The sequence below is a fragment of the Aythya marila genome (genome assembly GCF_965140915.1).
Source record: "Aythya marila genome assembly, chromosome: 3".
NCBI lineage: Eukaryota > Metazoa > Chordata > Aves > Anseriformes > Anatidae > Aythya > Aythya marila.
This window is the reverse complement of record NC_139044.1, coordinates 16,165,883-16,179,357: the sequence shown is the minus strand read 5'-3', so window position 1 is coordinate 16,179,357 and position 13,475 is coordinate 16,165,883. Positions and strand designations below refer to the sequence as shown.

The 13,475-nt window shown below is 37.7% G+C and overlaps 1 protein-coding gene across 1 annotated transcript in view; it reads left to right on the top strand.

Annotated features, from left to right (window-relative positions):
* The window catches only part of LOC309877082 (stonin-1-like), a 39,519-nt gene extending 29,638 nt beyond the window's left edge, over window positions 1-9,881 (top strand). The window contains exons 6-13 of the mRNA XM_082758164.1: window positions 60-161; window positions 456-579; window positions 2,162-2,208; window positions 3,435-3,528; window positions 4,597-5,198; window positions 6,685-6,978; window positions 7,728-7,817; window positions 9,766-9,881. Of these exons, the coding sequence (XP_082614290.1) occupies window positions 60-161; window positions 456-579; window positions 2,162-2,208; window positions 3,435-3,528; window positions 4,597-5,198; window positions 6,685-6,978; window positions 7,728-7,817; window positions 9,766-9,873 (1,461 nt within the window). The 3' untranslated portion in view covers window positions 9,874-9,881. The remainder of the gene's footprint in view (window positions 1-59; window positions 162-455; window positions 580-2,161; window positions 2,209-3,434; window positions 3,529-4,596; window positions 5,199-6,684; window positions 6,979-7,727; window positions 7,818-9,765) is intronic.
* Window positions 9,882-13,475: the final 3,594 nt, after the last annotated feature.

The window sequence follows — 13,475 nt, the reverse complement described above, 5'->3', positions numbered from 1 at the left end:
CAAATGCCTTAATACTCATCTTAACTTGAAAATGTTTAATTTTTTAAATTTACATATAGCTTAAACTCTACAAGTCCGTTATTGAAGATGTGATTGAAGGTGTTCGGGAACTCTTTACTGAAGAGGGTGTAGATGAACAGGTTTTGAAAGACTTGAAGCAGGTTTGTTGGTTTCCATTGCATTAATAAAATGTGTATGCATGCATATTTATCTTTGGAGATGACATACTTGTCTGTTTCTTGGCCATCTAAAACATGTAAACTTTAGCCCTAACTTAGAATTACAAGTATTCTGTGAACGTTATATTGGATGCTGGAGGTCTAGTAGTGAGTGTAGCCATGCTTATTGGATAGAATCAATTTACCTGTGGAAGAGCTAGGAATACTTGATTATCATGTTAGATGTGGTTTGATTTTTGAAGTTGATGTCTGCTGACCTTAATATTCTCTCTGCAGCTTTGGGAAACCAAGGTGATGCAGTCTAAAGCAACAGAAGGCTTCTTCAGACATAGCCAGCATTCTTCACGGTTCACCTTGCAGTTGCCACACACTTTTCATCGTGTTTTGCAGGCTTCATCAGGTCAGATGTTGCAAATGCAGTTTAAGAATAGCTCAGTGTTTCAAGAATGTTTTGGAAGACCTGAAGTTGCTGGAATGATCTTGGTTTGCAATGCATGTGTATATATCTAGCATGATGGGGAACAGTACGTATCTGAAAGCAAAATTTGACCAGTAAAGGACAAATTAAACTATGATAAACTAATGCAGGTATGTCTAAATGAATTTGATCTGCCATTTATTTCCAGCAGGAAAACGTGAAGAGAATTTTAGTCTTCTTGTCTGTAGTCCAGAAGAGTAACCCTTCAATTGCAAATTCATCAAAAGTGTTAAGCTTTCACTTCACACTTAAGGTGTGGCATGATGTGTGCTGAGGGTTACATGATGTGTTTGTGCTCTGGAGCTCTGCTGTCATGGTGGAGGTTAACCTGGTTCAGCTTTTCTTAAAATTCAAGCACTTGCTCAAACAGAAGAGTGTGAGTGTTGGGAAGATTTTTCGGTCTGTCTTTCAGTACTCCTAAAAGCAGTATTCACAGTGCACAGAAATATTTGACTTTCATACAGGCTCATACATCAGGACATATTCTTCTCAGTTGAGTCCAGCTGACCACTGTGCTAATGTTATGATAGAACATAACGCTCAGCTGAGGCTTCTGAGTGTGAAGCACATAAGGAACTTCCCCATGAAGAAAAAAAAAATAATGATATGTGATGATTTAATGAAAATCTGTGTCACAGTGCCCATGGAGAACATTTCAAGGTTGGGCAGGTACTTTTCATCTACTTACTATTTTTACAGTCTTCATATTTGGACTGTTTTTGGATGACAGATACTTTATTTATTCTATGCAATTAAAGGGGATTTATTTTGGGGCTTGTTTGCTATTGGAAGCTTTATATTTGATGAACTTTATTTCCCTTGTTATTCCTAACGTTTGGAAGGGCAGCTGATGCTAAGGCACATCAGACTCTGTTAAAGCCACCTGACTTCTTCTTTTTGTTTCTAATAGGATTTGAATTGTCCTATGGTCTAGGTTTTTGAAGTAGTTAGGGCTGCCTAAATTCTTCCCGTCTCAAAGCTTGCAGAAGCTTTCTCTTTGGTTTGTCTTCCCTCAATGAAGTATGTAATGCTTTTGAAAACCCATCCTACATTTCCTGCTATTATCACCATTGGATTTGTGCTAGAGTGGGAAACCACTTAAACATTTTCCTCTTGTTGATAAGGCAGTGCATTTTACGTGTGTTTGTAGTCATATTAATAAATAGAAATGGTGTGCTTAGATTTTACAGGACTACTTATTAAGCAGATCAAATAGATAAATATTTTAAACAACAAAAACTCCAAGACCAACTTTTAACAGAATGCGAGTTTTATAAATTCAGGGTATAACCCCTGCCCTGAGTACAGCATAAGCTTTGAAGCAACTTGAAAGGAAGTATATTCAGTAGCCTTATCTGGATGTGCTTACTTATTGTTGATCTAATGAGTCTGAGCTGAAGTTAAGATTGCTTTAGTTTCAGGACTGCATGCTGTGAATTACTGAATGATCAACTGTTTCTGAGATGCACATGTTTTTGTAATTTTTTTTAAATTGCTTCCTTAGTCATCCCAGCTGGCAGAGGTTTACAGCATTTCACGGCAGCAGGCCTGGTAGGTAGCTGCAGTGAATTCTTATTTTGATTATTCTGAATTTTAAAATGATTAAGTTTGTCAGTTTTTCACAGGCTTGAGGGGATGCACATATTAAGGGTTTATTTTCTGTATTTATTTTTTTTCTTTTTGGTGTATGGGTGCTTTAGAACAACATTTAGTGACTGAAAAAGTTAGCATTTCTCATGACAATTATATCTGTAGAACATGGCATAGTAGGCAGGGTACCAGGAGTCTGCTGAGGGAATATCCACAGCTGAGGAAACTCAGTGTGTTTATTTATTTATTTTTTTTATTTGATGAAAACCATACAAAAGGTAAGAGTCTGCAGAAGGAGTGCTCAAACTCTGCTGCTGTGTGAGCAGTGGAGGGGGAAAAAAAAAAAAAGGCAGTTGGTTTCTCAAGCAGTGCAGGCAGAATAGTGTTGGAAAATGTGGCTGCATGAACTTAGCCCAGAGGTTGGAAGAAGTGGAAATGTACATGTAGGCATCATTTTTATAACTTTTTTTATTATTACTGGATGTTAAAATAATGCGTGGTTGGGAAATGCCAGTACTAATGAAGTTGGAAGCAGTGTTATCTGTGAAGCACAGAAATCATCCAGATGAAAGTGAGTGTTTTTGGAGTGATAGGTTCTGAACTATTGGCATAGTGGAGTTGGGTGTGGGGGAGAAGGATGTATTGTAAGAGCTTGATGAACTTGTTGAGTGCCTCCTGAGCCTCCAGCCAACTACCTTGCCAAACTGAAATATAATTTTGGGAAGGTATTTGTGTAACATGCAAGTTCCCTGACTTTAAATTTGAGCTTCCTAGGAACAGCTAGTTTGAAAGGGCATCTTATATGCAATGATTTTCTTTCCGGGAGAAAAAGAGAATGATGTGAAGTGTCTTTGTGGGCAAGGAGTCTGTACTTAATGCATAAGCTTAGGTAAAAGTGGCTTTGAGTGGAAGAGTATCGTTTTGAATCGTGTGTTCTTTGAGGGGCTACAGGAAAGTTCTTAATGAAAAGAGGATGTGATAACTGGAAAACATAAAGCACTTGAGGCCAATCATCGTGCTTGCAATTACAAAATACTCTTTATCTGCCTATGTATAAAAAGTCTAAAGCAACTCTTCAGTAGAGATGATTGCAAAGGGGCCTCTTTCTGGGTGTGTTAAATGTGACATTTAGGGCCCTGATAGAATAAGGTATGCACTGCTACTTAACAAAGTTCTTGTGTATCTAGGGTGCTTCACGACCAGGTGCAACTCTTGCTCTCCCTTCGGGTATTGCTTATCCTATACACGTACCAGCTGGAATGACACTACAGACTACATCTGGTAAGATTAAAGAAGAGACGTAAAACGTTACAGGGCATTCGTTGACTGTATGTGAATATTGAAAGATGGTTCTAAGTGCAGTAGATAAAACAAATGTGAAGTATAGGTGGGTGGAGCCACTTATCCTCTTCCTTTGTAGTGTGTAATTACTGCATGGAGGAAGTAATTATATTGATTAGTTGGTGTGTCACTTGTGTACACTCGCAGCATTAGTTAATGTGGGCTGCCAGGTGATGCCATTTTTTTGTTTTACAGCTGCTGGCAAATGTGTTCCTTTGTCAGTCCAGGCATAGATATCCCCTTGCCCTGTATGAGGGGTAGTCTTTCGTGTGTTAAACTGACAAAGACGTTCTGGTGCTTCAAAATGAAATTGATTTTATATTCGAATAAAATGTAACCACCCATCACCCTTTTTGCTCACCCTTTTTTGCTGATGAAATTGGTGGTACAAAAACTTGCTTGTATTGGTTGGAGTTTGATGAATGGATGGCTTATGTTAGTCATAGATTGATTTTCTCCTTAAACAGCTGTTCTTTTTTAAGCAGTAATGTCCTATATGTCTGTTTCAGGTATAGCTTCTAAGGTTTTGAATGCTGTAGGCTGATACCAATGACTGTATGTGTAAGCAAATGCGTGGAGAAAAGAAAAATTAATTTGGCAAACTAGCTCTGGCATCTTAATTCTAACACTGATGATGATAATTAAGGATTCAGTATTTGGAGTCCTCTTTATGCAAGGAGAAGACAGATAAACTATGAGTCTTACGTTTAGGACTGTATTGGTATTTTAGTGGGGATGCCCTTAAAATAATGATCTGTCCATGGAGATGGGCAACAGTTTACTGTTTCATCTTGTACTCCTTTGTTTCTGAAATGACGTGTTAACAAATTTAAAGCAAGCTTTTTTTACTCCTAAATGTCTGAAAGTATGCTTCGGGAAAGTACTCCTTTGTAAACATCCTTTTTCTTTGTAGTTTGCCTGATTATTTCCTCTTGGCTGTTACTGATAATGGGGCGCTGGCCTAGATGGATCTGTAGCTGAAGCAGCTTTTCATCCTTCTCTTTGTAGGGCAGCTTTATAAGGTAAACGTTCCTGTTATGGTTACACAGGGCCGAGATGCGAATATTCTGCAACTTCCTATTCAGCAAATATTTCAGTCGGTTGGGCAACCTTCAATTCTGCACACCAATGTGGCCAGTGTTGCACCAGTGAACGTACCTTCTGTCCAGGCAACTGCAGATGTGTTGCAAACTCAGAAGACTGCTGTCCAACAGACTGTGGCAGTTCAACCAAGTGCCACAGAAAATAAACACTTGGAGAACTCTACTAGTACTGTGTTGGTTCAGCAGCCTACAGAGAGCCAGCAGCAAATTGCACCCAATGCAGTGCAGAATCAGCATGCGGAGTCTACAGAGAAATCCCAGCATGGCAACCTTGATACACCTGTGTTTAATTCAGAATCCTCTGAAGTGTTTTCTCCTTCTGACTTTGTTGAGGCAAACAACTCAAGCAGTTTGCTGCTGGATGTGGAGGGGCAGTTAGACACTGAGCCTCAGGAATCACTACAACAGCAGGTGTCTGATGATATCATTGAGATGATTATGATGGGCAAAAGTTTGGATGATAACACTGTTTTGAAAGAAGAGGACACTGTTGCTCCCACGGACAAGGTAGGACCTTTTTCATTTCTCATCCAGTGAAAATACAGCTGTTGTAGATGGTTGTTTGAAGAACAGGTTTTGTAAGAGACGTGATCAAAGATGTCTGTAAGTAGTACCTATGAATGATGATAAAAATCCTCATTTTAAAGTTCACTCTTGAGCTTGTTTTGAAGAGCAGTTAGCTGACTGCTTATTTTTTGTATTTAAAGTTTTGGTTGCAAGTGTTGTTGAAATATTTGGATTGAATACAACATCAATCTGAAAAACACTGTAGGTGTGTGGGATAGATACAGTGCATTCACAGATTTATAGGCTATTTTTTTTTTTTTTTTGAGATAATTGGTTTCTGTCTCTGAGCAAGCATGAATGATGCTTTGAGAACTACCATGTCATTTTGATGCTGAATCTGCGTGTGGATACTGGCCAGTTGTAAAATTGCTTTTGGATTGTCAAGAGGGATTAATTTTAACTCATAACATGTGAAGAGCAATTAACTTACATTGAGAGCCCATACCGAGTATGAAAAGTCAGATTCCATAAGTGAAAATCTGCTGCTAAGAAATACATTTCCTTGGGAAGAAAGTCCTGACAAGCTAGAATTCAGATAGAGGTTTGTGGAAAACTTAAAAATGATTTTATTGATCAAGCCTCTGCTCTGACTTCATCAAATCTATGTTCCAGAAATCATTTGCAAATACAACTTGAGGCTGGTGTGCTGACTTTGAATTGTAGCGCTTATATGATATCGAGGCAAATTTAGTAAAAACAAATTTAATAACAGTAATGGAAAATGCCTGTAAATAGAAAGCATCTTATGTTGCTCGTCTACACTTGGGCAGGATGATGTAGACTGTAGGAAGAATGGAAGATCATAACAAAGTGTTAACTTCCTTGAATTAGAAAGTGTATGTGGATGTGAATGTAGCACTCCAATAAAGATTTAATGAGAAACCTAAGATCACTGAAAGCTTAGAGCTCTTTCATGTTCCTGTGAACTCTCTGTTTTGGAATTCTAGTGCTTTTATGAACGGTACCTTGAAGTAGTGAGGTATTTATTCTCATTTTTTATATGGTATTTAAACAGAACACTTCGATTTGAGGGAAATAAATGGATTAATCTTGTTTTTACTTCAAAAATAAGAAATAGTTTTCAAGTTATTGGAATTTTCTTTAAAATAGAAATTCTAGAGGCCGGTTTGAACATCTTTTTCTGAAGAAGTCAAGTACAATAGTGTTTAAAGAGAAGTGTAAGAGAATGTATTTCTGTATTACTGAGGGAATGAATATTTGACGTGGATTCCATTTAAGGTAGGTGTAAGAACAAGATTTTTCAAACATACTCAGGGTTTACAAGTAGTCCAGGATTTGAAACTCCCACTGAAGTGCCATGAATCTTGTTGCTTTATTAAACAAAAATCTCAGGCTTTGTACTGAACAATGAAAGCTATGTGGCGTTACTTCACAAGCCATCTCTGGTCTTCTTTATTGTTGTCAGCTGGAACCTACTGAGCAGGTGGAATCTAATTTACGATCAGAGAAGGATATCTGCAGTGACATCGAAGGCATAATTCAGCTAGACGGAACTGGTGATGCTTCTCCCAAGGAAGAAATGTCACACACAAAAGACACAGACGAGAATGAATTCATTGGTATTATTGAATCAGAGGATCTAAAAGTTCTGGAGGATGAGGATGAAGGAGAGGATGAAGAAGGTGACAGTATTTCAAACATGGATTCTAGCAGCAGTAGCTGTGATAATGAAGAGCCCCAAATAGATATTGTTGAGGAGGTAATATACTTTCAAGCCTTATGAAGCACGTTACAATAATGTCATCTACCCTGAATACTGAATTGTTGGACCCAGAACAGCCCCTGCTAAGTTTAATGCTGAGAACGTAGTTAGGTTACATATGTCTCTCAAGAGGAGATGCCACTGAGGAATTATTAGGGGGCTCATTATGAGGAGCATGAACAAATGAATGAGATCATTTGTTTATTGGATCACTTAAAATACTTAATCACCAGCATTAAAGTTCTGTGGTGAAACCCTGACCTCAGTGGAATTGAGTTCTTTTAAGTAAGATCCTGATACAAATCAAGTTGTACTATTCCTTCTGAAGAACCACAGGGGATTAGACAGAGAACAGCACGGTGGAAGTGTAGCACTTTGTTTTAAATTTAAAAAAAAAAAAAAAAGATGAAATTTTGTGTCCTTGATGCTCACAAGAGAATTAACTTATGGAGTCTGGACAGTTGGTGAGCATTCTAGTTACTAGGGTCAGCTTGGGCATTTAGCGGTTCTGCTTTATTTTGACCTTTTTTTTTTTTTTTGGTGGTTTGTTTTTGTTTTGGGGGAATGTTTTTGAGAACATAAGCATGTAAAGATGATTCTAAGTGAGCTTGGTGGACCATAGCTTCTAAGTCTTGATTTTTTGTGTTAACCTTTATTGTTCTGGTTGTGTTTAATATCAAGCTATTCAACACTATATTTTTGCAAGAATGTATAAAATACTTCTTAAATGCATTTTTAAACTCTAGGACCCATTAAATTCTGATGATGATGTCAGTGAACAGGATGTTCCAGACTTGTTTGACACAGATAACGTGATAGTTTGTCAGTATGACAAGGTACAGTAAGTAGTTTTATCTTTGTCCCTTAATCATTATAAATAGCATCTTCAGCAAATCCGTATCTGGACTGCTGTCAGTGTCTTTTAAAGAAAAACTAATGCTGTAATAATTGAGTGTTTAAATGTGTTTAGCTGACAGTCCTCTGAAGACCTGTATGTTATTTTCTGAAATGAGGACAATTAAAGGGTTCATAAAGAGAAAGGGGCCAAAGCTTTCAAAATTAAGACTTGCATAAGCTTTTGCAGCTTTACATTTCCTTAAATTTTGAAGTTATGTGAACAGCTTCTTGTATGTATACATGCATCTTTGGCCATGAATTAAGACTTTCGAAACAGTACACACACACACACACCTTTTTCTATTCCCTATCTTTTGTCTTTGAAGTGCTTTCTGGAAGACTTACTACCAGAATCCTGTTAGGTGAAAAGCCAAACAGTCACTAAGGGCCGTTTTGCCCTGCTTTATTTTAATGTTTAAATTTTAACTTTATTTTGAATTCTTGGAGATGAAGTTAAGTACTAGGTATGTTTTGGACACTTGCATGTTAATAGCTTAAAAGTTGACAAAACAAAGTGCCCATCTTATTTTGGAAGCAGATGTGGAAAAATACGTCTAATAGTTTCTAAAAAAAAAAAAAAAAAAGTGACTTTGCTTTTATGCTTTCAGAAGAGACTAGTGATAATTTTTTTGTATGTTCAGCTAGGTCTGCCTTAAAGGGGACTGTGCTTTAGGAAACAGTGGGCTGCTGAGAAAATTGTCTTTACTCAAGTGTAACAGATTGAATGTTTCTGAAGCTTGTTATTTTGGAAAATGTAGCTGCAGGGATGTGTGTGGAAAACGCATCTGAAACTGAGCCACAGTGTGTACTGTGTTGAAAAGTTGCACAAAATTTTGAAGCATTGTAACTTAGTTTGATGTTATGGATGCTACAGGTAGTAGATGTTGCTATCTATAACAAGTTTTGTCTGTAATGAGTTGAAAAAAATACTTTTAAAAACTATTAAGTTCAATTCTATACATGTCTATAGGAAACTTTAATATCAGATGTCATTGAAAATTGACAGTTAGAAGTTGGGGGAAATGTTGATAACTTCCCCTTTCTATATAGATTCAATAAAGACAAGTAGGTCTAGTAGAAAGTAGATGGAAATAGTTACCTGTTAAATTATATAGTTATCTATAAAAGAATGCCAAAGGCAAAACAATTTTTTTTTTTAAATTCTTTTCCCCTTATTTTCTGAATCTGGAGATAGGCTGATGCTTAAAATCCAAGGAATTGTTAGAGATGGTTAAAATTCCTTCTTTTAGTATTAAACTTTCTGTAGTATAGATTGTTTTGCAGGACTTTAATAAGAAATAATGTGAACATTCTTTCTCACTGTTTTGTATGGCAGTATTTGCTTCTGAGCCATGTTTTCATGTTTTTAGCCTTATCCTTACATGCCTGTGTATGCAGTATTGCTTTGCCATGCATATGGGAAAAGGAAACAACTGCGTTTCAGTTAAACCATACATATTTGCAGGGTGCAGTGTATTTTGGGAGTGGTACAGTAATGAAATTGCTCCATTATTATCTTGTTTTTCAGCCAGCACAAGGTTCCACACAGCTACTTTTGCCTTGCGGGGATGTGGGTGAGGGTGTAAGAGGGATGTTTTACGTAATTAGTGTTTTTAAAGGGAGATGGAAAACTCGAATACGGTGAGTAAGATTCAGGAAGTTGTTCCTTTGAGAGGGCAAAGATTCTGGTATATACAACTGAAATCCGCTGCCTCTATTGAATATTTGTGCTGTGTTCAGAGAAAGTGTCTTGCATATTTTGAGTTATCAGGATTTTAAAGGAAAAACAAGTTTTTAAAACTGAGTTATGCTTAAAAGCTCTTTTTTTGTTATGGTCTTTTTTTTTGGGGGGGGACACGGGGGATTGATTTAATTTTCTTTCATCAGATACATCGAAGTAAGAACAAATGGAAGTTCTACTTAAAAGATGGAGTGATGTCCTTTGAGGGTAAGGACTATGTTTTTGCAAAAGCCATTGGAGATGCAGAGTGGTGAAACCTCATCGAAGTATGTACTTCAGAACTGTGGCCTTATTCCCTTACTAACCATCTGTGAAACAACTGGACTTCCTATTTTGTTACTAAAAAATAGACTGAATTTGCAAAAATATGTAAAATAAGTGTTCAATACATGCAAATTAAAACACTGTATTGTTACCTGCTCATTTGTCTCTGCTGTTTCCTGATTATTTCATTACTTTTCCACTAAAGAAGCATTGTTGGAGTGAATAGCTGTAAAGGCTAGAACATTGACTGTGTTAGCAATTCAAGAAAGTCATGGAATACCAAATGACTGTATTTAAAAGTAAATTTCTTTTTTTTTTTTTTTAAATAAGAGCTGAAGTATGACTTGAAATATAAAACTACACAATTGCAAGTGATGATACTTATTTTCAAAGACTGAGTTGAAAAAAAAAAGCTTTATATTTGTGCAAGTGTGATTTTTTTGTGTGTATTGTTTTTTTGGCTTCAGCTTAAAGGCAGACACTTTATATGCAAGTCAGAAAATGGGGGCAGAAGACCCTTCAGCTCAATATACGAGAACTATTATTGTTTATTCTATACCTTCTATGTCTGCTGAGATGCAATGAATAGTGTGATTTAACATCAGAATGTGATTTATTTTCACTGTCAATGTGAAGTCATTTAACTTCAGTTCTGTGCATATCCACTGCCTTCTATGACTACAGACCAGTAGGCTGTGAATGATACAAATTGTGCATAATAATAAAATGTCATCTCATATACATTTCTTGCAGTGAGTTTTTTGTCTTCCCTAAATGTAACTTTGCTTAGAGAAATGTGTAGAAGTCACGCCTGTGACAATAGCTCACCCTGCTGTGGGAATTGCATTCCCAGCAGTCTTCAGCATTTTCTTTTTAGATGTCTGTTTTTAGAGGAAGAAACAAAAAGTTCTATGTGTTGAGGCCCAGGCCCCAGCCCTTCATAGCTGTAGCTTTCTCCTAGCTAGCTCTTGTTCCTTGTAGGGCAACATCGCAAGTTAAAGGGTAAGGCCAGGCTGACTCAGAACAGGATCATCCTGCTACAGAGGCAGGTGCCTGTCACGTCTGGCAACCCGCTCTCCTGGCTGCATCTGCTGAAGGAAGACCGCATGACATGCTTTGGTTCTCCCTACTCCCTGGGAGGCTGCCAAAACCTTGAGAAGGAAAGTAATGGGGAGAGTTGGAGAGAACATGGGAAGAAAACCAACCGTTGTTCATCACGGTGGAAACCTTTGTGCTGATAGCATTGAGATAATTCCTTCAGGAGGTATGTGTTTAACTACCTTTTGAGTTTACTGCATGTTCTTTTGGACTTACCTGCTGATGTCCACTCTCTAAGAAGGAACACTGAACTAAAAGGCCTGAGTGTGGCATTTCTTTTGTCTTTTTATGGATGTTATGGGTGATATGTAAAGAGCTTTGTATCCAGAAATGGTTTCAATGTTCTGGCATATAACTTTTTCCCTGTTCAGCTGACTTATATCATCAGTCCAGCTACACTTCAGACCCATGAATATGCAGGAAATGTAGCTCTTCCCACACGATAGATGCCTGTAGATTTCAGCATTTTTACAGGCTCTGAAGTGTTCATGCTGCAGAAATGCATAGATTATGACCTGTGGTACCAACTTCAACTTGGCAGCACAGGTATCATTAGAATAATCTAACTCTGTCCCCTGGCCACGGGCAGGGACACCTTCCACTAGATCGGGTTACTCAAAGCCCATCCAACCTGGCTTTGAATACTTGCAGGGAGGGGATGTGCCACTGAGCATCCCATTAATTTTCATTCAGCTGCATTTTCTAACCCCGTACATTCTTGATGCGAAGGAACCTTAATATAGAATCCATCCAGTGTCTTCCTGAGTTATCAAATATATGAACTTTACGGATTAGAGTAGGGTTTTTTCCCAGTGCAGAGCTATGGCCTGTCTGTGTGGGCTGCTTGTACTGCTGCACAAGGGTGTGCTTCCATTTTCCTTCATCCAACCACGTAAGAATTGCTTTTTGTTTCCCGTGTTCTTGAATGAACGTTGGCAAAGACATACAGCTTTGAATGAAATATTTACAGCTAAGTAAAAATACCAGAAGTTAGGAATTTTTATAGTGGAAAAAAATGTTCCTTGTTAAAATGTAAGCTCAGTTGGCTAGTTACTTTAGTCTATGCCTTAAGGAGTAATCAGAACGGAGTGTTTTTGATCTTAATAATTTATCATATTAATGCTTTTGATTGCTACTACTTACAGTTTAGCAAACGCTTTGCAGATAGGATGAAGTGTGTAATACCGGTTATGGCCATTGAAGGTACTTCAGTAAATAGCAGTCTAAAACTTCACACTACAAAGCAGGGAAGTTTACCAAGAGTAATGAGATAGAATAACACGTCACATGTATGTGAATCTAAATCTTTATTAAAGCGTTGTTTTTACTCGCTTGTTTCAGTGTATTGAAAAATTTTGATGTATATAAGTGAGCTTTCATCCTGCTGAAATGCAATATGAGTAAATCAGTTGATGCCCACTCAAGACATTGTTTTACCTTGTCCTATGTTTTTTTTTTTTTTTTTGGTAAATATTCTGCAGTAGGCCAATTTCTTCATCCGGTACATATAAAGAGGTACCTCACATGGAATTCCTACTGATTGCTGAACCACAGAGAGTTGTAAGTCTCCTTCACTTCTCTATCCTGCTTTATTCCCCGTGTGTGTCAACTGCTCCTGAGTATAGCTATGCTTGTGCGCAGACCTGTTATACTGACTGAAATCATGGTATTAAGCTGAAGGTAAGAGAGGGTCAGAGATGTTATTTCTAATTAACACAATTATAATCTAGTGCTAAACCATTCAATACCACGAAGAATCACTGTCATTGCTGTGAAGCAAATTTAATTTGCAGTGCTGTGTTGTGGCAACAAGAGGTATGCTTTGGAACACAGATTTTCATACTGTTGCTGTCACAGACTTGAAAGAAAATGTAAGGGGTTTAAAGTGATCATAACAAACACGTTTTCTTACACATCACAGTCTACGCTTTCAGTGGCCATCAAGAACTGTTGGACTGGGCCTGTTCTGGAGTAAGCACAGACGTTATGGTGCTGCACTTCTCTGCGGACTGCTGGGGAGGTGCATATTGTACCATCTGGGGATCTGCCTTCGGGTATTGCGGGTCTCATCTACAGAATGTGATCTAAGATGCTAAAACTTTGATCACAAGCCCAGATAAAACACATTTACTTTACCTTCTGTGAAACAAACTGCCGTATGTAGGGCTCAAGCTACCAGATTGGTTTTCCGACACTGTAATATGCTCCTCCCATTACAGAAAGTGAATCCAATCTGTCAAGAATAAGTAACCTAAGAAGAGGCTTGAGCAGCAGCCTGTAGCTATTGCATCTCTTTCTGTCCACAGAACTGTGAGCTTTCCTTTTGGAGCCCATAACTAAGCCCCTTTGTAATGCTGCAGTAACAAAGGAACGTTCGATTCTTATTTGAATTAGGAATGCAGCCACAAGTCTGGATCTCCTTAGCATCAGACAGTGCGTGGTGGAAAATGAAAAAACATTTCAATGGAAAAACAGTCGCTGAAAAGTAACTACT